We start from the raw sequence: 25,214 nt of genomic DNA on the forward strand, positions 1-25,214 counted from the left end.
ATTTGCAGCTTCCGAGTTTGGTATAAGGGTTGCCTCATGTAGAGTACGTTGCAGAAATCCAGTCTCGAAGTTACCAGAGCATGTACAACAGTTTCTAGGTCCCTCTGGGCCAGGTATGGGCGCAGCTGGCGAATCAGCCTAAGCTGATAACAAGTGCTCTTGACCGTCGCATTCACCTGAGCAGTCAGGTGAAGCGACGAGTCAAGAAGCACCCCCAGACTGCATAATAATATGCAGTTTCTCAAGGTCCTGTAGGAGGCCAAAGTGGACTTCATTCCTTTGCAGTTTCTCAGAATGGAGAGCTTATCACATTGCTAAAAAGGTGACTTACCGCTGCCGAATTCAGTTCTAATTTGGGATAGATCTGGATGTTATCACATACATTTTGCCACTGATGCCACCGGCTGAGCGCAGCCCAGCTAACTTCTGGCTAGAATCTGAGATCAGCTGCCAAATTTGCAAAGCCAGGAGCTTACCGGTTTTGAAAAGAGGCCTTCTGAGCTTGGATTTTAGCCAGAAATTACCCAGGATGTACGTGGCTGGTGGCATCAGCAGCAAAATGCATGTGATAACATCCAGATGTCTCCCAAATTAGAACTGAATTTGGCCGTGGTAAGTCACTTTTTATTGCAATGCAATAAACACTTGGGTTTAGGAGTCTTGCACTGAAAGAATGCCTTCTAGCTATCTGGTGAGCTGAAGCTGCATGACAATAAAGTGTATAGCATGCACGGTGCTTCAAGCACACGCCCCATTGTTTTCAATGGGGCATGAGCATACATGGAATTCCCCTTATGTGGGGGGATCTGGAACCTCGCATAAGGGAAGGGCCCACTGTACTTCCTGTGGGTGAGGGGAGAATGCCTCATGAAGGGGATGATATGATGTCATATATGACATATTATGGGTGGCTGAATGTAATGAAGGAGGAGACGCAGAGTTGTGACATTCAATGTCAGTGACATGTCAATCTTATCACTGTGAACAACACAAGAAAAATGCACTGATATATCCAACAGGAAATTCTTGGTAGGATTGTCGGCTGGTGGCATCAGCGGCAAAATGCATGTGATTATGTCCAGATGTAAATCAGTCATGGGAAAAGAAAATCCAGAGAGATTTACAAAGACAATCCTACCAAGGATCTGCTGTTGCATATATCAGTGCACCTTTCCTACAGCATCCTGAGCTGTAGACTAGCCTAGGGATGATTATAATTTGACCTAGACCTGAAGGAATTTCACATGTTACAATGAATGTTCATTCAGACCAAATATACACTTAGTTAAGAGACATATTGGATTGCAAAGAGGGGTACCCATTGAGATGCAAATGGACTTTAAATTTCCTGGACTTTGAAAATCTCCCTATTGCTGCATGGCCAGAAGGAGAAGGAGCCTGCCTGCAAAAGATATCCTCCTTGGCGTAGCATCTTTACTAAGGACTGAAACAACATGCAGACATCTGACTAACATCTCCAATTGGTTTTTACCCCCTACTTTTCTCTCCTGTTTGGTTTGAAACATCTTGCCTGATGAAGAAGCCCATGGAGCTTCAAAAGTCTGCAGCAAGTATATTGTGCATTTCTGTTGGCCAATAAAGGTATTACTGATGGATTTTTGTTTGTATTTGTTAAATGGCCAACACAGCTTACCCCTGCATGCTTAGGTGTCAGTGAAAATTTATCCCAATACACCTGCTAGCAGGTAGGGTTAAAGTGTGGATAATGGGCAGCTCATAACTCCTGCCTTCTGCTCCTCTCTCAGGCTCTTTATCAGCTTGTAAGTATTCCAGGACTTTCCTATACTTGGTGTGAAGGTCTCTGTAACTCCATTCACCTAAAAGTGTGAATGTGTGCCCTTATAGTGAAGTGGCCTGAGAGGGGCCACCATCATTAGAGTCCATGCTGTCCTAAACACCTTTCCACTAATACAAATGAGTCCTGAGCCATAGCAGCAGATGCTATTCTACCTGCAAATCCTCCCCCTTCCAAATCTGAGGTTGCTTCAGGTTTATGATAGGGGATGTTTAGATATGAAAAGTCAGGAACTGTGCTAGGCAGATTAAAGCACTCATGGGGAGAGGGCAGGGGCAATGGGATGTCCATGGCCCCATGCTAGTCCTAACCACTAACAGGTGAGTGCCAGCTTTGCGATAGACAAAACAGGGATTTCAGGAGGGGTTTGAACCTGGGTTTTCATCAGGCAAGCCCTAACACTGCGCCACATTGGTGCAAAGCAGCTATAAGAATAGCTACAGTCTCATACTGTATGCATCATTTAAACTTGAGCTCCACAGAAATTACATGACTGTCATCTCTCTTTCCACCCACCTGCCCTCCCACCCAAACCAGGTACTAGAGCCTGTCGTGGAGACATTGTCACAGAACACTTCTCACATCCCCCTCTCCTGCTGCTGGGAACTCACAGTGCTGGGGGGGGGCATAGTCAGGCAAGCAAAATGGATCGGTGGCCCTTTCTGTTAAGGCAGAATGAAACATTTATTAGCCTTCTTCCAAATTAAACCCTCAGCCCTCTGGGTGCATGGGATATTAATAGTCCACATCATACGCAGGCAAAGACTCATGCTCACACTCAACAGTTTCAGAGCAAGTACCTGGTCTCAGTCCCTGCTTCACTGTGATGGCAGTTCCCTTTAATTCTTCCAGAAGGGTCTCCTTTTACAAAATAAATAAATAAAACAAACCCCATTCACATTTCCAGGCCCAGTTGTCATGTGACCCAGAACAATGGTTTCCAGTAGGGTCCCTTTATGTGTGGGTTTGCTTCACTACGTGGATTTCAAAGAACACGTTGCTTCTGTTCCTTACACCCCGTTGCGCTCCTATTTGACTAAAGATTCATATTCAGGCTCAAATTGCCCTCGTCCTTCCACCCCAGCAGGAAAATCAATTATTCACCATTCTCCTCAGAGGCCACACAGTCTCTTCCTTGTGCTGATTTCTTTCCTATATGCCTGTTTGCTGGAAGAGAAAGTGCTCATGATTGTTGTTATTCCTTATCCCCTCCCCCAAGACTAAACAGATTTGGAAGAAATGCCACTAGATACAAAGATACAGTAATTATTAAGCAAACATAGTGGAAGAGGGGTGAAAGATGGGAAGGAGCAAAGTTATGGTGCTTCGGGGGCCAACCAAGATATTCTTCCACCCAAGTGCTGCAGCAAATGGCACCCCCCCACCATGTCAAGGCACATAATACCTAAAACATGTCAGACTAGTTTACCAAGTGAACCAGATAATTCAACAAGGGCCTGATTCTGCCCCCTCTATCCTTGGCAATAAAAATACAATAATACAAAATTCAATAATTAGCAATTTGTTGCCCTTATGTGACATCTCCGATCTGCCACCTGAGGCAGCCACTTCACTCTGGCTAATGGTAGATGTTTATTACAGGATGTAAAAGGCCTAACAGAAATGGTTTTGTGATTATAATAAGCAAGCGATAGGAAAAAAAAAAGCCCAAACAAACTCCTGCCAACAAACAGGGCATTCTCAAATGCAGAGAGCCACCAGAAGTAGATATGCTGCAGATTATCTGGGGGAAAAATCTCTTGTGTCCAAAACCCCTCTGGTGAGGAGTGATGCCACTGGGAAGAGAAAAACAAAGCTGGTAGTCATGCCCAAACAGTCACAGTGTTTGTGGAACCCCCAGAAATTATACTGCCAGCGACCATTATCAGGAGCCTGTGCTCACTGACACAGTCAGCCAGGGAATATCCCTTCATGACGTGTCCCATTTCTTCCTTTGTTTCTCCTGAGTCCTAGTGCAAGGTAGTTACTTCTCAGCAAATTACCTGATGACCATTCCCAACTTTTACATAATCAGTAAAAGTTGCACAGTTGAGAAGTGTCTGCTCAACAAAAGCCAAGCTTTTTTTAGAAAGGAGCAGGGTATTTCTCTCTGCAGGTAGGTGATTCTGTTCAGGTCAACGAGATACAGCTTTGGCTTTTCTGGAAAAGAGAAAAAGACACACAACTTCTATTTCCACGTCAGTTTTGATGTATAGTATGCAGTAGCATTTAATATATGTGAATCAGCATAAAAAGCCTACCATGATTTCAATGGCTTTCTGTATATATGTATGCACAAGGCTGTGGAAAGCATAGTTGCACTTTGAATCAGCAGTTCCTTACTTCAGTAATTAGGATACAGTATTAGCTTAAACACTGAATTAACCAGTGTGGCATAGTAGTTTGAGTGTTGGACTAGGACACTGGGAGACCAGGGTTCGAATCCCAGCTGCTGGGCCCGGGAAATTAGGTGACCTTGGGCAAGTCACACTCTCTTAGCTTCAAAAGATGGAAATGGCAAACCCCATCTGAACAAATCTTGCCAAGAAAATTCCATGATAGGGTCGCCATAGGTTAGAAATGATTTGAAGACACACAACACACATATATGGCTCTATTTAAACGGGCGCTATGAGGCGCCCCGTCACGTGCGAGGGGTGGCGCTTTCAGACGCCCCTCGCCCCTCGCATGTGACGAGGGCGTCAAAATGGCAGTGCCCTTTACATACGGGTGCTGCCATTTTGATGTGACAGATGCCTAGCGTCCACACATCTCAGCGCCTTTATGATGCCGCAAGTGTGCCATTGGTTCCTTGCGACATCACAACGGCGCTGGAAAAAGAAACCTCTTTTTTCAGCTTCTTTTTGCTGTGTGAGGGAGCCGCGCGGTTTGTCCACTGTGGCTCCCTCACGCAGCAAACTAGGGTGGCGGCAGACCGCGCTTTTGGGCGGTCTGTATCCTGCCATATGTTAGCCTAAACACCCAAAAGGCAGCAGATCTTGCCTGATCTTGGAAGCTAAACAGGATCAGCTCTGCTTAGTACTTGGATGGAGAAGGGAGATGGAAAGGATGTATGTTGAGGAGAAGTACAAGGGTGGGGTTAAGGGAATGGACATATCTGCTATATTGGGCAGGCACTGTTTTGAATTCTTTTCTGACACCAAAGAATACCTTTTAAAGTTTTCAAGAGGGTAACTGTGTTTGCTTTTGCCACAAGAGCAACAGGCTCTAGTAGCACCTACCTTTATCTACCCTTAAAAACTGCTTTTGCAGACTGTAGTTCACTTTATTAGGTGCACTGAGAATTGTCTCAATAGGGAGATATTTTGTTGTTGTTGTTGTTGTTAGTGCCTCATTTATGCCCATATAAATGTCAGACACACAGACTGCTTCAAATACTACCATTTGTCTTTAATTTATTTTTTGTTTCTTGCCCTGTCAGATGGTAGTCATTCTCTTGGGCCTCATGTGATATTTTCATGGATGCTAGTCTTTTGCCATCAGTGAAAAATTGATATCCAAAAGAAAAGGAATAAAATGAAATACATTTGATGAGAATATCACTGGAAGTGTTTGTGCACAATGTCCAAATGTTTATATTACTGTTCTTTTATTTGTACTGCTCTGTGAATGGACTTGCCCACTTCACATTGTTTCCTTTTTCGTTTGAATCCCCACAGCAGTCCTGTAAAGCAGGTTTACTGAATGTGTGTGATGGTCCATAAGCAGAGCTTTGAACTTGGGTCTTCCTGTTCAAAGTCCAGCATTTTAAATAATACTTTATACTAGCTCTCTCAGATCAGAAGTAACTGTAAAAAATGATATGGACTGTAAAAAGAAATGGTATGAAATGGTATAGTGGGAGAGGAGGGAAATGCAACAATTAACATGCCTAATTTGCATGATTAAAATGCAAATCAGTATAATGTGCCTAATTAGAATAATTTACATAATAGGTGCAAAGTGTGCTGTAGAGAAGTATGCTATGGTTTTCATTTTTAGGAGAAAAGGAGCTGCAAATATGGCCTTCAGGGTTGCATAATTCACACCCCTGAGGTAGAGAATAGCTTTTGAAAAATTTAGACTCGAAGCAATATCTAATTACTTTTTAAAAGTAATTTTTTGACTTTTTTATTGTTTATCCTGGATTGTACTTAGCTGTGGGACTCACATAAAGAGGAAGTAAGTAAAAGGGAGAGAGAGAGAAAAAAATAAGACCAAGGCTTCTTCCTCATTCTCTCTGGAAAACTGAAAAGCTGTGTGTGTGTGTGTTTGTATGTATGTACTGTATGTAGAAGTAAGTATACTAGGTACAGCCCCTGATAAAACTCATTAAGTTTGAAGAGAAAGAAGGAAGTTACCTGAATTCATGGATTCCCAGAGCAGACTGGGTTTCAGTGACAAAATGCTCACAAGCCAGTGGGATAATTCCAGATGCATAAACTATTGAGTGATTTTAACAACAATACAAGAGGTGATGGGCTTTTCACTGAGTTTTCAGGTAGAATGGGCAGCATTTCTTGTACAGGACGGAATTATCAGGGATAGAAAACCAGTTAAGACAGTAAGGCCCCTTTCACAATTCATAATTACAGTGGACCCTTAGTATCCACTAGGGTTTGATTCCATGACCCTTTGTGGATACCAAAAATCTGTGGATGCTCAACATCCATTAAATACAATGGCAGAGTACAATGGTTTTCCTTATATAAAAAGGCAAAATCAAGGTTTGCTTTTTGGAATTTATATTTTTTGGAATATTTTCAATCTGTGGATGCTTGAATCCATGGATAAAAAATCTATGGATATGGAGGGTCAATTGTATAGTGTTATGGTTCCACTTTAACTGCCCTGGCAACATCCTGTGGAACTGTGGGGTTGGTATTTTAGGGAAGGGTACTTAGAATTTTCACCCAGAGATCTCCTCTGGTTCTTCTGACCAAACTACAGGCCCCCGGATTCCATAGGATACAGCTATGGCAATTAAAGTGGGATCAGTACTATGTAGTATTATGCAGTATAAGGCCTTCTAGGATTTCAGCAGGGTAAGGCATAATGGAGGCTTCCAGACCGTGTTGGTACCCAGCACCACCGATAGTCAGGAATGCTGAGAACTGCAGCCCAACAACATCTGGGCAGCTGCATCATTTCCACCACTGGATTACAGCTAGATAAAGGTTTGGCATACAGTTGGTCCTCTGTATCCACTGATTCTGCATCCACTGATCCAACTGTTGTTTTTGATTTGGCAAGATTTGTTCAGAGGAGGTTTGTCACTGACTTCCCCTGAGGGTGAGAGTATGTGACTTGCCCAACGTCACCCAGTGGGTTTAAGGGCTGAGCTGGGAATCGAACTCTGGTCTCCAGAGTTGTAGTCAAACACTCAAACCACTATGGCATTCAACAACAGTCCACTGATTCTGCGTCCACTGATTCAACCATCCATGACTTGAAAACATTTTAAAAAATCTGAAATGCAAAAGCAAACCTTGATTTTACCATTTTGTATAAGGGATGACATTTTACTATCCATTGTATTTAATGAGACTTGAGCATGTGCAGATTTTGGTATCCACAAGGGATCCTGGAACCAAACCCTAGCAGCTACCAAGGGTACACTGTATTATGATTTCAGGAGCTTCCACAGCAGCTGAATAGGAAGTGGAGGGAAGTCAGTTCTTGTCCATTTGCAATGGGAAATGTACAGTTTGATTTCCCCAATTCAGTTGATATACTCCTGGCTGCCTATGTTCATGCAAAAACTTAAGTAGTTTGGGCCAAGGTGCTCCATGAAGGGACCCATCAAATGGTAATGGAACTTTGCTTTTCAGCAATCATAATGTGATTTTACTTTAATTCTAGCCTGGTCTGTCTAAAGTCTTGGTAGCTGATGGAGCTGTAACCTTTTCAGTCAGATCAGATGTTAGGTTTCAGCAGTGTCAGCTTTAATTGGGGCTTTTTCAGAAAGGGAAAAAAAAACATTGGTGGTATTCTTTCCTTCATTAAAACACATTTTTACTGGCACATGTTCCCATCTGTGCTAGGAGACAATTGATAAGACAGAAGGAGTTTAATATTTTCCACCAATGGAAAAAGTTATAATCTAGGGCAGGGGTAGGCAACCTGCGGCCCGTGGGCCGGATGCGGGCCAGCGAGGCCTTGGGACCGGCCCAAGCTTGGTCCTGCCGCCGATTGCCGCCGGGGCCTTTGGGGGGCAATTGTCTATAGAAGCCTCAAAAACATGCATTTATATTAACATTTTTAAAAAAATCAGCAATTTTTTTTGCGTGTCCTCCATTTTTTTTAAAAAAGTGTCTTCCATTTGAAAATTTTGTCCTACATTTGTCCTGGTTTATTTATATATTTAATTTTTTTAAAATATATATTTAATTTTTTTTTTTTTGCTTCGGCCCCCCCAGTTGTCTGAGGGACAGCAACCCGGCCCCTGGCTCAAAAAGATTGCCTACCCCTGATCTAGGGTGATGTGGGTGAGGGGAAGACAATATGAAAGCTAAGGGGGAACATGCCAAATTTCTTGTTTGAAGGAAAGAAATTATTACTTTTTTTAAAGGGAGAGTGTCCTTTCCCTTCTTTTTTTGTGCTATCCTTGATTTGAATGGATTTGCATCCCACTCTTCCTCAATCTACCATGTGATGATCATCTCTATTTGGAAAATGTTGATGTTTCTTTCTGTTCAACATAATTTAATCCCCACATGAAAAGATGCTGTGACAAAAGAACTGTGGCAATTGTGGATATGCATACCTTCTAAAATCTCACAGATAAAAACCAGGACTCATGTAGCTGAATCACATCAGCATATGGTCAAAAGGGTGTGACCAGGAAACAAGAGGGTAAAGCTTAACATTGAGAAAGAAGACACAAAACTACTATTTTAAACAGAGAAAGCCTGGAATTTAGATAGTGATTTTAGGAAGGACAAGTAGCTGCCACCTCCTCTCCCCTCAGGGACGTAGCCAGGATTTTGGGAAGGGGGGGTCCAGACTAAGTGCCACCATTATAATGGGGCTTGGGTGCAGTGGCGCGGCAGCACGCACCATTCATTTTATCTAACGGAAGGGGGGGTCCGGACCCCAAGAACCCCCCCCCTTGGCTACGTCCCTGCTCCCCTCCTGTTCCTCCTACTAATTTGAGTACAGAGTGCTTTTGCACTTTGAACTCAGTTTGCAGCAACTGAAGTAAGCTGAAGACAAAGGGGGGAAATGGGAAGAAGGGAGAGAATCCAGGACATTTTTAAAGCAGCTGAGAAAGTGTGATGATGAAGGATTAACCTCCAAACCTAGGACAGTTGTAGGTCATGGAACCATTGGTCTGGTGAATCCCTATAGATTTAAGACTGCTGCTCTAGATTGTATAACTGTTCAGGTGCTGGGCCTCAAGCAGGTGGTGTTTGCATGTAACCTAGAGCAGCCACATGGGGAACAGCTATAAAACTGAGAGCGATTTCACTGCCCCTGCAGTAGCAGATCTACCAGTTGTTCCTGCCAGAGAGACAAGACAGGTTTGGAGGAGGGACAGAGATGACTAACAACCCTGTTTCAAAACAAGAAAGAAAGAAAAATAAAAAAGAAAGGGAGGAAGGAAGGGAGGAAGGAAGGAAGGGAGGGAGGTCATGATCTGACCCCCCCCATAAAATGGTGTACAGGTGGTTTCTAACACCAAAAAGACTTTCAAAGGTGTACAAAAATGTTAACTAACAAATATTGGAAGTGTGATAAAAAAAAGGTTGTTACACCTTGCCATATATGATGGTCATGTGATAAACCTCTGAAATTTTGGACTCAAATTCATGTAATGTTGTGGTAAATTTTAAAATTAAAGTTCCAGAAGAGACCTGAATTTTATCTACTGGGAGTGATGGAAGGACAGATTGAAAGGAAATATGGAAGAATTCTGCAATACATGATTAAAGCAACAAGACTTGTGTACAGGCAGAGATGGAAAGAAGCTGTTATTCTAAGAGAAGGAGATTAGTGAAGATACATGAGCTTGCTGAAACAAATAAATTGACAGTGTTAATGAAAAAGGTCTTTGGTTAACTTTAAGAAATATTGGGACATGTTTATCCATCTTTTTAGACTACAGTGGGGGGATTTATCAATTTTGGGCTTCATAACAATACATAGACATAGGTTTTCAGTTGTGGGGAAGATCATATATGTACTGATTATTTTGTGTGTGTATTTTGTATTTTTTGTTGCAGTTATTGCTTTTGTGTGTGGGGGGGTGTTTATTTTATTAATGTTCTCTTATGTATTGAAATTTATGTTTAACGAAAATAATTTTAAAAAGAAAGAAAGAAAGAAAGAGCCCAACCCCTCCCATTGCTATTCCTATTGCTATTAAATAAGTTTAAAGGAACAGCTATATTCCTAGTTAAGGTAGCTATATGTTACCTTCAAAATTAGAGGGACCATAATTCTCACCACTAGTTTTGGGGGAACAACAGCAGCAAAAGGCTACCATCCCTTGTCTCCTGCTTGGAGGCCTCACAGGCCATCTGTTTGGCCTCTGGGGGGTAGTTGATCCAGATCTGATCTGATCCAAATTGCCCTTTGGTTTGATCCAGCAGGATGCTTATTATGCTCTATTGCTTTTGAACTTTCCTACATTTGAACATCCTAGCATGGGGGATGTGACTCTATTCAGCCCCACCTGTTACAAGCATTTTGTTTCATTCTGGGTTTTTTCCCTTCTGTCCTGCAGAGGTGCTTTCTCAATTGTCAGGAGGTGCGTGAAGGTGTTGTCAGGACAAGAATATGCTGCCAAGATCATAAACACCAAGAAACTCTCAGCTCGTGGTAAGTGCGCTTGCCTGCTCTTGATACACATCAGAGGCCTAGACCTCTTGGCTACTGTGACCAACATAAATGGGAGCTGATGGAATCTTAATTGCTTTTGATGCTGCTTTGATGCTTATTTGGTACAGGTACATGTTTTCAGGAAAGAAGCAAAGACATTTTTTCATATATGCTGGAATCATGTTATAGTGCAGGACCAGGGAGGAACAATCTGGTTGTCTTGGCAACCAGAAATTTGATTCTGAGAGCTATAGCGCCCACTCATATTGCCATCCTGTTCCCATCAATTCTTCCTGCAATGCTGATACTGCCTTTTAATTCATAAGTATCCACACAACTGTGTATGTGTTCTGAACTTGGTGCCACCTTTTCTCACCCAGATCCCATTCACCTTCTGCTTCCCTTTCCTGTTCCCCAACCAACTTGATCTTTCTTTCTGTCTCTAGACCAACATCACAGCACAGGGCCTGAGTCCAAAAAGGTACCTGTAAGGGCCATTAAGGGCCTTGTGCATAGTAAGTCCACCCTTTCCTCCAGGTTCTCCTTTTAGCCACTCAGTGAGGCTGGGGAATGGGATGAAAATAGGACAAAGACCAGTCTCAGTACTGAATGGGTTTTTTGAATGGATTAAGACCGAGTCACGCTCTTGCCAGTCCTGAAATAGCATATTTTTTTAAAAATAATCTTTATTAATTTTACAAATATAAACAAGTTACCATGTTACCAGCAGAAAATTACATAAAGGAGACAATGTATGCAATATAACAAGCGAAAAATGAATATGTAAATTCTGGTACAGATTATCTTCTTATCTTCTAAGATCCTTCCAAGGTTTCCCTTCCTTCCAATCATGGAATGTTGAAGAACTCATCTCATAACAATCACAATTTTCCCACTGCTCAAGAATATTGATGTATAAATTAAGCAATACTGCTAACCTTATGTATGTTTGTCCAAATACATTAGTCACAATAGTACAGTCGTCCAAATTAGTACTAAATTTATCCCTAAAGTACACCTGTTGTGCTACCTAATCAGTTTGACCATAAAGACAAATTATATATACAGCAATTTATTTTATATTGTACTTTCCCTGGTTTATGTTCCTATCATCCTTTTTTCTTTTTCTTTTGGGATTCATAGTATCCAGTTGACTGTAGAACCATTAAAATGTAAAAACAAAAGAGAGAGGAAAACTCAGCTTTAGCATACTACCATTTAAGGACATCAGTCTATATTAACAGAACAAGGGACAATACAGTGCCTACATCTAAATTTCAATAAGTTCCGCATTCAAATTCCATTCTCTTTCCCAAAGGGCTATCACTTTCCTCCAATCCTCTTTCGTTCTTTTCTTGCTAAAGTTTTTAACATTACAAGAAAGTGTATCAAGTACCCTATACTCATTAACTTTCATCATCCAATCATCCCATGTTGGGACTTTATTCGATTTCCACAGCTTAGCAACCTCCACCCTTGCGGCGGTTACCATGTACAGCAGTATTCTCCAATGTTGCTTCTCATCTTCAGATTTTAGCACTGTTGTCATATTGAGGAGATAAAGCTTTGGGTCCAAGGGAAATTTAATCTCTAAGATATTTTGAATTGAGTTGTGAATTTCTTTCCAAAATGCCTGAATTATTTTACATTTCCATCATATGTGCACAAGATTACCTTTCTCGAAATTACACCTCCAACATTTGCCATATTCTAGTTTGTACATTCTCTTAATCCTCTAAGGTGTATAGCATATTAACTATGGAACTATGCTGTGCCATTCACTTCTAGCCTCCCCACAGCTAGATGATTGATATCCCCATTTCTGCTGATGAACTGAGGCTCAGGTGATGACTTAATCAGCATCAGCCACTGGGTCCAGGGATGTGACCTTATGTTTTAGGGCCATATATAGTAACTGAGAATACTATAACTATTTTCAGAACAGGGAAGAAAATTGCTCTTTTGGATTACAGCTTCCAAAATCCTCCAGTCTGCTTGGCCAGTGACCAATTTGGCTGGATGATTCTGGGACTTGCAGCACAAGAAAGCCACTTTGTGGGGTAGGGCATTTAAGGGAGAAAAAGCCAACTATGCAGTTCTTCAATGTTTCAAGGTTACTTTTTCTCCAGTTACAGATCCATTTTTCTGAATCACAGGGACAATTCAAAGTGTTGTTTCCAAGGAACTTATCGCACAGCTTTAAAAAGTGACTTACTGGTCCTGAATTGAATTGCCACTGGGTGGGTGTAGTTGGATAACCCAGCTAGAATCCGAGTTCAACTGGCCTCTTGGCGTCGGTGGCAAAAATCTATGTGATAGTATCTGGATGCAGCCCGAATTAGAATTCAGTTCAAGAGCAGTAAGTCACTTTTTAAAGCTGTGCAATAAGCTCCCAAGGTAGTACACTGGTGGAATAGCCCTTAAATTTTCAGCCACCGGTCCTTATTGCTTCCCATAGTACAAAGCCAGCTTTTACTGGTTTCAATTCTCTAAAGAGGATAGGTCTAATCTACACTGTAGAAATAATGCTGTTTGACATTGCTTTAGCTGTCATGGTTCCATCCTATGGAACCCTGAATTTAGTAGTTTGTTGTTTCACCATAGCTCTCTGACAGAAAAGGCTAAATATCTCACAAAAGTACAAACCTCAGAATTCCATAGCATTGAGCCATGGCAGTTAAAGCTGTGTCCAACAGCTTCATTTCTCCAGTCAGATTAGATACCTGTTGCTAAAGAGAAGCAGAAAATTTGCAATTTGAAGGAGCATTCTAGCTAATGTAAATTTTACATTTGTGTTATAAACTTGACATTGAAAGATGCTTTAAGTGTCAGGTGAAAACAATTAATAAATAACTACTCATCTATCTTTTTCATGTTTCTTTTCTTTTCTTTTTTTATGTAAAAGAGATGGCAAGTTTTTTGTGGTTTTTCATGCTATGTGACCATGTTCTATAAGAGTTTATTCCTGATGTTTTGCCAGCATCTGTGGCTGGCATCTTCAGAGAATGAAAGTCAGGAATAAACTCTTCTAGAACCTGGCCACATAGCTCGAAAAACCCACAAAAAACTATGGATGCCAGCCATAAAAGCTTAAATAATGTGTTAGTTAGAAGCCTCAATACCACAGCAATGTGATAGATTTATTAAGCCTGCTGTAGGAAAGTAAGCAGTGAGAATGTGTGTGTGTGTGTGTGTGTGTGAGAGAGAGAGAGAGAGAGAGAGAGAGAGAGTGATAGCAAGCGAGGGAGAGGGAGATTGAGAGAGAAGATGCCCTTTTATAAAATATATTCCTTAACCAAAGATGTCACACCCTGGGCTTAAGCTGTATCTCCCAGAGTTATTGTCTGGGGACAGCAGAGCTAAACCGAGAGAGCCAGATTGAGCGCAATGAAGTGGGAAAGGCAGTTGAGAAAGTCAGAAGAAGCAAGGTGACAAACAGTCTGATGCTGAGTCTCTGGGGTATGTGTGACAGAGATCATCCAGAAGAAAACAGTGGAGGGCAGAGAGGTCAGAAGTTACATCTTTTTTTTAAAACAAAACAAAACAAAAAACACCCAAATGTTGCTTTTCTCCAGAGAGGAGGCCAGTAAAGGGGATTGGCACCTCTGAAAGGAAGCATGTTTGGAGACTGTCTGAGATTACAGTCCTATATATGTCTACACAGAAGTCAGTCTCACTGAGCCCAGTGGGTCTCACAGAGTGGGGAATCGCAGCCTGAAATAACAGTGGTGCCAATCAGGCCTTGCTCATGTCACAAACACCGAAGAAAGTGTATTTTTTTTTGGTAGTTAAATTTACATTTAAAAATTGCCACATTTTTTCCCCTGGGAGTCATTTATGGGGATGCCATTTGTACCCAGGTGGCAGAGGTAGAGATGTGAAGAAATAAACAGAAACAGGGGAACAAATGGGAGGAGGGAAGGAATGTTTTCTTCCCTGTTCTTTTCCAAAGCCCCATTTTTCTGGGAAAATGGAAAAAAAATGGATTATGGAATATTTTATTTTAGAATGACAAATAAAATGTTTAAGACAAGTTGTTCATATATTTATTTCCCCTACATTATTACTAAAAACTATGTAGCAGTGGACGTTCATGTCAGCTTATGTGCAGCAGTGCTGCTCAAAGTGGTGGTTTGAAGGCTTGTACCAGTGAATGAGCTACCAGTCTGCCATGAGTTTCCAGGAGGGAAATACCATTTGTAACCAATAAGCTAGTGGCCTTTGGCACATTAGGTGGGAAATGCCAGTTGCCCCATATCAGATAACTTGAGAAACATCAAAGTACAGTCTCAGATCAATTTAATTCCTGGTCCTGGTTTCCTTTCCTCAGTTCTTTGTATGAGAATGAGTGATTATTGTCTACTTGTCACTACAGAGCACTAGTGGAGACAAAATATTTTTGTTTGTTTTACAAATGTTGATGGATTCCCCCCTGTATTTGTAATCTGTAATTATTTTCTGAATAAACTGTACTTTAAATATACCAAACATGCCAATTGTATGCCAAATCAAGTTATACTTAATACATTTTATGTTCTTAATGTAAGAAGGTGACTTTTAATCTGTAAAGGGTTCCAATGTTGTACTACAAGTCTAGCATCGTCATGCTGTAGTGGACTGAGGGAATCACGACTCAAAAGTTCTATTGGCTATTAAAAGAGCAAACCTTTATTCATAACAACTGTATAATGTTGCCTGGCTTGATTCAGCAACACACCTGATATCTGATGGCTTGACTGTCAGAAGAAAAACCAGAGTACCACAGTGATAGCTATGGACTCCACAGGGATGCATTGCCACTCTGTGCCACCTGGAAGTGAAGCATGCCCAACAGGTCCCAAGCTGGCTCCATCTGGTTGCTCCTGAGAACCCTTAAGGTGAACTCCTCTAAAAGGAGACTGAGAAGGCATGCCAGCCCTGTACCCCAAAAATAGCTCCAGCCATGTGGCCATAGTTGTGACATCAAAACCAAATGAAAACACATTACACTAAGTATAACTGATAAACACACACACACACACACACACACACACACACACAAAGAGAGAGAAGACAGTGAAGGCTAGAATGCTGGAAGAATGGCAAGACATGTGTTTCATATTCTCTGTGTGGACTTGAGTGAAGCCTACAACTTCATCCGTGCCCAGAAGAAAGTCCCAGTCATCCATGGCACTGGTTGGCTGGTCTTTTCCCAAAGCCTGCACACGCACACGCACACACACACACACACACACACACACACACACCAGGTTTCTGGAAAGAAGACAAGTACACTGAGAAGGAAGTTGGTTACTCCCTATTGATCCAAGTTGCCCCACAGCCCTGCAGACTGGCTGACTTGATAAATCATGGGCTTTTTCTTTGAGAAATTCATTTCCCCCCGGGGGGGGGGTTATAAGAAGCTATCCCTCTGCCCCACAATTAAATTTCTGGAAATTTTACATCTCTAGGCAGGATTCATAGCTAGAAGACATGCTCTGTGTATAGGAAGTTACAGGCTCAATTTCCTTCATCCCCAGTGGAAACCATCTCACATAGCAACAAGACTGTGAAATTTCTCCTTCTGAAGCTTTGGTTGCTACAGATCAAAGAAGCAGAGTCCAACACTTTAGAAAAGGCAACTTGCTTTTAAAATGTAAGATGTTTGGTTGGTTGGTTTATATCCCACGTTTCTCCAAAATGGGACTCGAAGCATGGGACTTGTCCTTCTTCCATGTATAAACCTACTCTATGTATGATATTTTCTACATACAAATTGTGATAAGATGCAACCTTGTCTGATCCCCTTTCCAATTGGGAGCCATTCTGGTTCTCCATATTCTGTTCTGACAGTAGCTTCCTGTCATAAGTATAGTTGATGCGTCAGAACAATCAGATGTAATGGTACACCCATTTCTTTAAGATTTGTATAGGGCTGTGTTAAGCCTCATACAATGTACACGCTTCAATGCTCCTAATTCATTGGAATAGATAAAACTAGCACTTTAAATGCACCAAGATATTTGTGTATGTACTGGAGGCCAAGTAGTTCAGTCTTAATTCAACCTCCCCTAGCCTGATGTTCTCCAGATGCGTCATGCTATAACTGCCACCATGCCTTGCCAATGAAGCCACTGTGGAAAATTGCAATTGTGGTCCAACACATCTGTAAGGTGCTAGACTGGGAGAAGGCTGGCTCACATCAAGCCTTTTTGCACACAGGCACCTCAAACCAAGACTGGAAGCAAATAGAATTCTGGGCTATGCCAAACGTACACATCTCTATGGCTATCATTAGTACTATACTACACCTATTTTGTGATGTGAAAAAAGATGGCAATGAGGTCATGCAAGGTATTGTAATTTTCACTTGATAATGGGAATAGTCACTTGTTTTCTTGTGAAACGTGTATGTATCTGTAAGATTTAACTCCAGGCAAAGAGCCTTTTCACACTGCACACATATATGATTAAGATTCCACTTTAACTGCCAGGATTCCATTCTATGAATTTCCAGTTTAGGAAGGGTATTTACTAGCCAGTATGAGCCAATATTGGGTTGTGGTTTGATTGTTGAACTAGGACCCTGGAAACCACAGTTCTGATCCCCACTCAGCCATGGGGACCCACTGACTTTTGCAAGATACACTCATTCCAGTAGCAATGGCAAAGCCCTTCTGAATAAATCTTGTCAAGGAAACCCCATGATAGATCACCTCAGAGCCATCATAACCCGGAAATGGTTTGAAGTCACACAACAACTTTAGTAGTTTCTGCCAGAGTGTTCCTCTTCTGCCTTGACCAAATTATGAGCCCCAGGATTCAACAGGATGTTGCCATGGCATTTAAAATGGACTCCTAGTGTTGTAAATGTGTAGTGTGAAAGGGCTCCAGGACCTAACAATGAGAAACAAGCTGGAATTTTATGCACCTTTCAGTGGTGTTGCTAGTACTCAGGGTCTGAAGTCTACATTATAACTTCCTTATAACTGTAGAAAAGACTACAAAGTACAAACTGACAACAACAGGAACATTAGTGCATTAACAAAGTTAACAATTGCTGACTCAGTGGTTAAAAACATATTTACCTATCTCACCTTGAAGCTTATTTTAGACCAGTGGAGGAACAGGGAAATGGAACCCCTAATAAAATGTCCCTTTGTTCTGCCTCTCCTTTTGATTTGTCTTTACTATTTTAATTTGCATTTACACAGCTCTCTAGTGGGGAGAAAATGAGTGGGTTTGACAAAGTGATGATTACTGAAGGAACATTATCATTCTGTGTTATGAAGGAAGGTAGGATGCTTACAGTGGTCTTTTTTGATCTTAAAATCCCATCACCCTACATCAACAAAGCCATGACCGTCTGTTACATAGCTTCCTCTGATACAATTTTGACAATTATGTGCAGAATTTTTTCCTCCAATATCAAAATATGCCATCTTCAATCAGGAATCATGCAAATCTTCCTGGCTGTTTCTTGCCATTGTGCAGACAGTTCCATGTGTTCAGTGGAAACTCTACATTTGTGCCATGCCATTGCTGTGTGTGTTTCTTTTATTCTCCTCAAAGCATGGCCATGTATGCATTTGTATAACATTTGCAGGCATGCATAAACATACATACTCAGATTTATGTAGACTCTGCAAAGCTGCATAATTCATGGCCTGTGTTCTTGATGCAAGTAGATGCACTCAGATTTTGGCAGCAAAATTCTGAGGCCCAAAACTGTCAAAAAGGATGGAGGATCCATTTTTCTTCCAGTCATAACAGGTACTGACCTGTTCAGAGTCATCTGCTGAATTCCTGTACATCCCTAGAGTTCCAACAGGAGCAAAACAGAATACTAATTTAGAGAGTTGGTCAAGATGCTACACGCAGAGACCCATTTCTTGCTATAATTTTAATGCTCAAGAACATAACTGGCAAACCTCATTTTACACAAAAACTTTTAACCTGACCTTTAAAGGAGATATCCAAAATGTTGAACGTATTGTGAATATTAACCACGGTGTTCTCAAAAAAAGTTGAGACTGCTCACACTGACATATATCTTTTTCTAACATAAAAGGATGCTGCAGGAAGTGGTCTGTTTTCACACCACAGCTTGTTTGGCCCTGCTCAGCTGATGTGACATCTATATATTTTCTAATTGGGTGTCTCTGCCCAAAGATTAATCAGTATACCAGAATGATATTTTCAAGTAACTATTTTCTCAGTTTGCCTATTTGAGGTTTGAGTGAATAGTTTCTTACAGACATATCCCAAACCAAGAATCAGCGTAATAGCTTTCCTGAGGGACTGAACCTAGTTTCTTCCACCATTATACTAGGAACGTGATCTTCACAAGCTTTGGTGACACCCAGAGGATGCTATCAAGTGCAGGCTGCACAAACCAAATCTTTTGAACTGGACTGAAATGGGTGATAATGCTGCAAGAGATGTGCTTTGGGGTTGAGACTGCCATAGTTGCCTTGACCGACGATCTGCGTCTGAGCATTGACAGGGGGAGTGTGACCCTGTTGGTGCTCTTAGACCTCTCAGCGGCTTTTGATACTATAGATCACGGCATCCTCTTAGACCGCCTGAGGGGGTTAGGTATCGGGGGCACTGCCTTGCAGTGGTTCCGGTCCTTCCTCTCGGGCAGGTCTCAGAGGGTGCTACTCGGGGACTGTAGCTCCAGTAAGAGGTACCTCACTTGTGGGGTTCCTCAGGGGGCTATTTTGTCCCCGATGTTATTTAACATCTATATGAAGCCGCTGGGTGAGATAATACGGAGTTATGGTGCTGGGTGTTATCAGTACGCTGATGACACCCAAATCTATTTCTCCGTATCTCGTTCGTCGGCCTCGAATTCTGATGGCATCTCTTCTCTCAATGAATGTCTTCAGGCGGTAATGGGCTGGATGAGGAAAAACAGATTGAAACTGAATCCAGACAAGACGGAGGTGCTCATGGTAGCGGCCCCGAAACCAAGAATTGGGTTGCAACCTCCAGTCCTGGATGGGGTCACACTCTCCTCCAGCGACTGTGTTCGCAGTCTGGGGGTGCTCCTTGACTCGTCGCTCCTGATGACAAATCAGGTAAATGCGACGGTCAGGAGTGCCTGTTATCAGCTTCGGCTGATACGCCAGCTGCGCCCTTTTCTGGAAGTAAGGGATCTCGAGACGGTTGTGCACGCGCTGGTAACCTCACGCCTTGACTTCTGTAATGCACTCTACATGGGGCTACCCCTGTGCTTGACTCGGAAATTACAGCTGGTTCAAAACATGGCAGCCAGGCTTGTCTCAGGAACATCTAGGAGGGACCACATTACTCCGGTTTTGAGGTCCCTCCACTGGCTGCCTATCAGCTTCCGGGCCCAGTACAAGGTGTTGGTTATCACCTTTAAAGCCCTAAATGGCTTGGGTCCAAGCTATCTCAGGGACCGCCTCCTCCCGTACAATCCTCCCCGCGCTCTCCGGTCCTCTGGGAAGAACTTACTGCAGCCTTTAAAATCTAGGCTTGCGGCGACCTCCCAGAGGGCGTTCTCTGCTGTTGCCCCCAAACTCTGGAACGACCTGCCAGATGAGATCCGTCAGATAACATCTTAGACAGCTTTAAAAAAGCGGTCAAGACGGATCTCTTCCGGCAGGCCTTTCCAGACTAACCATCCCAGCCCAGGTTCCCTGATTCCCTCATTCCTCCCGTGGCCCCATCTCAGTGATGGTCGAGGATCAACAGAGGGATATCAGGGTTTTAATTGCTGTTTTATGCTTGATGTTGTGTTTTTAATATGTTACACTGTTTAATATTGTCTTAAGGGGGGGGAGGGATAAAGTGTTTTTAATTGTTATATTTTATATTTTACTGTTGTCAACCGCCCGGATTGGTTTGCCATAGGGCGGTATATAAATAAATATTATTATTATTATTATTATAAAATTCCTAGCAGTCTTTTGGAGTAAAATGGTTGCAGTTCATACCATCAGAATAAGAGTAAGCCTCTTTATGACCAGAGAATTTTCTCACAGCCATAACTATCCATGCTTTCTGTGTCATCTTGGATGGTTACCCAAGTCTTATCTCCTTTTTAGTCACCTTCTTGAAATGCAGTCTAAATAACAGGCAAGGAAAGCAGGAAATGATTAGCTTTAATACATTCTGATAGGGTTCCATGGATCCCCGTAGAGCTATATAAATATTACAGTATAGCATCCAGTGAGTTGGCTTTTTCACTGTCATTTCCAGGAAGTGCGATTCATGATTTCCACCTCTGCATACTTGAGCGCTGTAGGCTTAAGCAGCTAGTCAATTCTCTTAGGAGTTATCACAGTTGCAAACTGTCAATACCCATTCCTTGTGGCAGCTTAGTTTGATGTTTTCCATCAATACCAGGCAGGCTGCATGTCAGAAAGGAAATGTCTCTCAATATGACATTGGGGGAGTTTAGAAGTCAAGGGGACAAAAGCCTTCCAGCTATGGACGATTTATTGGTTGGAGGGAACTATAAGCTGGGAACAACTGCATTCTGTTTCATAACTGGATGGTATTCAATGTAGAAAATATGAAATTGAATTGAATTTTATGTAATGCATTCTGTACCCAAGGTGCCAAGACACTTTATAAAGCAATGAGTAGGAGCAGTAAGTATGTAAGCAAACAGAGCAGCTTGTATGTGTGAGGTTGTCACTCAAAGGCAGCTTTGGAACTTTCCTTAATGAGAAAGGAAGGATTGGCCCAAAGCACTACCAATTATTTTCCTCCCAGTAATTTTCACAGGCTCCTCAACTCCCACCTGAAGCCCACTGGGGTGTTTTCTACATTTGCTTTTATAGGACTGCCAACCAATTGTGAGCTGTCTGTCATTTATATAATGCTACAGTCTTTATGCTGCAGGTGTTTGGAATAAGATATCAAAGCTTAAAAATGTATCTGTGACATGCATCTTTTTGTAGATATGTTGCCACATTTCGTAATTCTTTCCTAAATGATCATGGAGAGGTGGAGAACTTGTCAAAAGGGTTCCCTAATAATCTACCAGGTAGTGAGGAAAGCTGATAGGAACACAATCAATTCATTTGAAATGTGATGCTGGAGGACAGTTACTGCTAAAAAGAAAAGGAATAGTTGTGAAATCGAAGGCTTTCGTGGCCAGCATCCATATTTTTTGTGGGTTTTTCAGGCTATGTGGCCATGTTCTAGAAGAGTCTAGAACATGGCCACATAGCCCGAAACCCCCCCCCCCCCCAAAAAGGAATAATTCTTAGAGCAAATCAAACCTGAACTCTCCCTAGAAACCAGAATGATCAAATGGATGCTACCAGACCTTGGATATATCTTGAGATGTCATGATTCATTAGATAAGTTAATAATGGCCCGTTCCAGACGGGCCTTGGCTCTGTCCCAGTATGTACTAGGAGTTGGCCAAGGATGCAGCGTCCAATCGAGCCTCACCCCTAGTAGTACTGGGGACGTCAAAATGGTGGCGCCCTATACACATGGGCGCCGCCATTTTGACATGATGGATGCTTAGCGTCTGCACGTCACGGCGCGGATGTGACACCGCAAGTGTGCCATTGGCGCCTTGCGATGTCACAACTGTGCCGCAAGAAGAACCCGCTTTTTGCGGGTTCTTTTTGCTGCGCGGGGGAGCCATGCGGTTTTCCGCTTCGGCTCCCTTGCGCAGCAAACACGGGCGCTGGAAGAGCGCCCTTTTTGGGCACTCTGTAAAGCGCCAATGTTTGGTTTGATAGGAGGCAGTAGGAAAAGAGAAAGACCACATTATAGGTGGATAGACTCAATCAAGGAAGCCACCGCCATAAATTTGTAGGACCTGATCAGGGCTGTTGGTCACGAACTGTCTTAGAGGTCATAGAATTATAAAATCATAGTTTTTTATAACCAGTTCAAGCCCTTGCCATGCTGGAAGACACAATCAAAACACCCCTGACAGATGCCTATCCAGCATCTGTTTAAAATCCTCTAAAGAAGACCACACCACACTCTAAGACAGCATATTCCACTGCTGAACATCTCTTATTATTAGGAACTTCTTCCTAATGTTGAAGTGCAAACTTTTATCTTGTAACTTGAATCAAATTGCCCCATGTCCTAGTCTTTGGAGCAGCAGAAAACAAGCTTGCTCTATCCTCAATATGATACCCTTTAAAACATTTAAACATGGTTATCATGTCACCTCTTAACTTCTCTTGCCCAAGTTAAACATAGTCAGCTCCCTAAGTTGCTCCTGATAGGGCATGGTTTCCAGACCTTTCACCATTTTGGCTACCCTCCTCTGGGCATACTCCAGCTTGTCAATATCCCTCATGGATTGTGGTGACCAGAACTTTGCACAGTGCCCCAGGTGAGGTCTGACCAAAGCAGAATAGAGTGACACTATTGCTCCCCTCTATCTAGACACTACATTCCTAATTTATAAGGTCTATTATTCATTGTGTTGCCATAGGCTGAAGCCACCTTGACAACAGTTAACAACAACAAAAAAAAATCTGGTTACCTAATACCCAAATGGATATTATAGTTCTGATGCACCAGGGCTCTCCAGTTTGTCTCTAGTGTGGCTCCAAGACATCACTAGATTAATACAATATCATAATACAATAATGATACTTATAAATGAATAGTAACGGAGCACATGGCAAGGATACAATAGAATACATATGACTCTCAAAGTACGACCTTAGCATTATTACTAAGAAATATAATATGAGGAAGTTTTGCAAATAGTTGTCCACCACATGAAGTATATGTGTTTAAGTGGTTCAATTTGCTTTGTGTTCCTCTTCCAATTGTTTCTTGGTAGTTGCCTGCCATAAAACAATCTGGTACAATGCAATTAGCACTCAAGGCCACTTAGATGAAATACAATAAGCTAAAATGAAATTACACACATCCTTTAAAACATATTTTGAAGAAGGACAGAGAAAAGGCTAGGAAAGATGTACTGAAGAAGAAACAAACAGAAGGTTTTTGTTGCCAGGAGAATAAAAAAGGGATTTCATAAAGGAAGAAACAGGAATTCTTCAGACTGGAAGCTCACTACTACAGCAAAAACCATTCTCTCACTAAAGAAGACATATTGGCAGAATGTCCAAAACTGACTAATGTTTGTGAGCCAAGGCCTGCAACAACTCCCAGCATTTTGGAGACAGCTGCTAAGTCTTAAGGACCCTGGCAGGTCCCAGAGCTGACCAGAGCTTAGAAAGAGCTTTTTTAATTTAATCACCCAGCATTCTCCTCTTCATGGTCACTGGTTATGCTCTTCTAGGCAGGGATTCTGTGAGCCTAAGAACCCAACTTTTTCAAACTCTGATTCTGACACAAGTCCTCTGTCCTCCGTTAATCTCTCCCCGCCACGTGCTTTCATCATCATCACATGGCTGAGTCTAGCTATCATTTTAAATTTCCATAATGCCCACCATGAAGCTGCTCCAAAAACTAGGTAGGGCCTGGAGCAATGGATTCAAACTAGAGGAAAAGAGATTCCACTTCAACATTAGGAAGAACCTCCTGACAGTAAATGCTGTTCAATAGTGAAACACACTCCCTTGGAATGTGGTGGAATCTCCATCTTTGGAGGTTTTTAAGCACAGGCTGGATGGCCACCTGTTGAAAGTGCTTTGATGTTGTCTTACTGTATGGCAGGGGGTTGGACTGGATGACCCTTGAGATCTCTTCCAACTCTATGATTCTAAGTATTGGGGAATTCAAATGGCAGTTCTCAAAACCTGCCATATCTCAGATCACTGCTGATGTCAGGCCAACCTACCAGGAACAATGTAGCTGAGGTCTCAAATGTGGTGGTGGCTCAAGTGTGAACACAATGAACCTCGCAGTAATGATTTTGGAGATACAGCTATTTTCCTGCCCAGTCCTTGTAGATAGCAACCTTCTTTGGTAACTGTCAATAATTACCATAATTTTGCAAGATTATCAGAAAGCTAATCTGCAATTTATGACTACCTAATGGAAGCCATTCTAAATAGATCTACGAGGAGGATGTCACCACAGGATGACAAACATCCATGTGTATTGGCTCACTATGTGAGCCTTGGGGACAGGGAACCATTTGTGGTGGCAAAATTTGCTGATCCATATGGGGAAGAAGTGTAAAGCTCATCTCATGGAGCAATGGGAAAAGTCCTGCAGAGGGGAACTGTGTGTCCCCATGCAGCAGACCTGATTTACTCAACAGCCAAGGCTGCTCTCACTCTAAGAGCACACCTTGAGCACAGCATGTGGCATGTAAAACACAGTTTGTGTTATTAGTGCCTACCTTATGGCTGCCACTGCCTTGAGGGATTCATCTTGACTTGTGTTTTCTGAAAATTCAAAGGGGAGGGCACGTTACCTTCAGCAAAGCTCCTAGCACTTAATTAGCATGAACATGAAGCCTGGAAATGGGCAACACATTCCTTTTGTTTCTTCCTGACACTATTATTCATGTCTCCAAAAAGGTAAAAAAGAATAAAATACAGAAGCTACTTTGAGGTCCCCAAAATAGAACACTGCGTTCTGAAAGCTGCCCACACAAAGCTCTGCCGATGTAACACAATCTCAAGGAACCACAGCACTGCAGATCCTCCACTCCTAG

The 25,214-nt window shown here is 42.1% G+C and overlaps 1 protein-coding gene across 4 annotated transcripts in view; it reads left to right on the top strand.

The window, feature by feature from the left end:
- Positions 1-25,214, top strand: part of CAMK2A (calcium/calmodulin dependent protein kinase II alpha) — a 176,239-nt gene that overhangs the window by 27,356 nt on the left and 123,669 nt on the right. For all 4 annotated transcript variants that reach the window (XM_042449335.1, XM_042449337.1, XM_042449338.1 and 1 more), the window contains exon 2: positions 10,545-10,639. In XM_042449335.1, the coding sequence (XP_042305269.1) occupies positions 10,545-10,639 (95 nt within the window). The remainder of the gene's footprint in view (positions 1-10,544; positions 10,640-25,214) is intronic.

The sequence above is a fragment of the Sceloporus undulatus genome, chromosome 2 (genome assembly GCF_019175285.1).
Source record: "Sceloporus undulatus isolate JIND9_A2432 ecotype Alabama chromosome 2, SceUnd_v1.1, whole genome shotgun sequence".
Lineage (NCBI taxonomy): Eukaryota > Metazoa > Chordata > Lepidosauria > Squamata > Phrynosomatidae > Sceloporus > Sceloporus undulatus.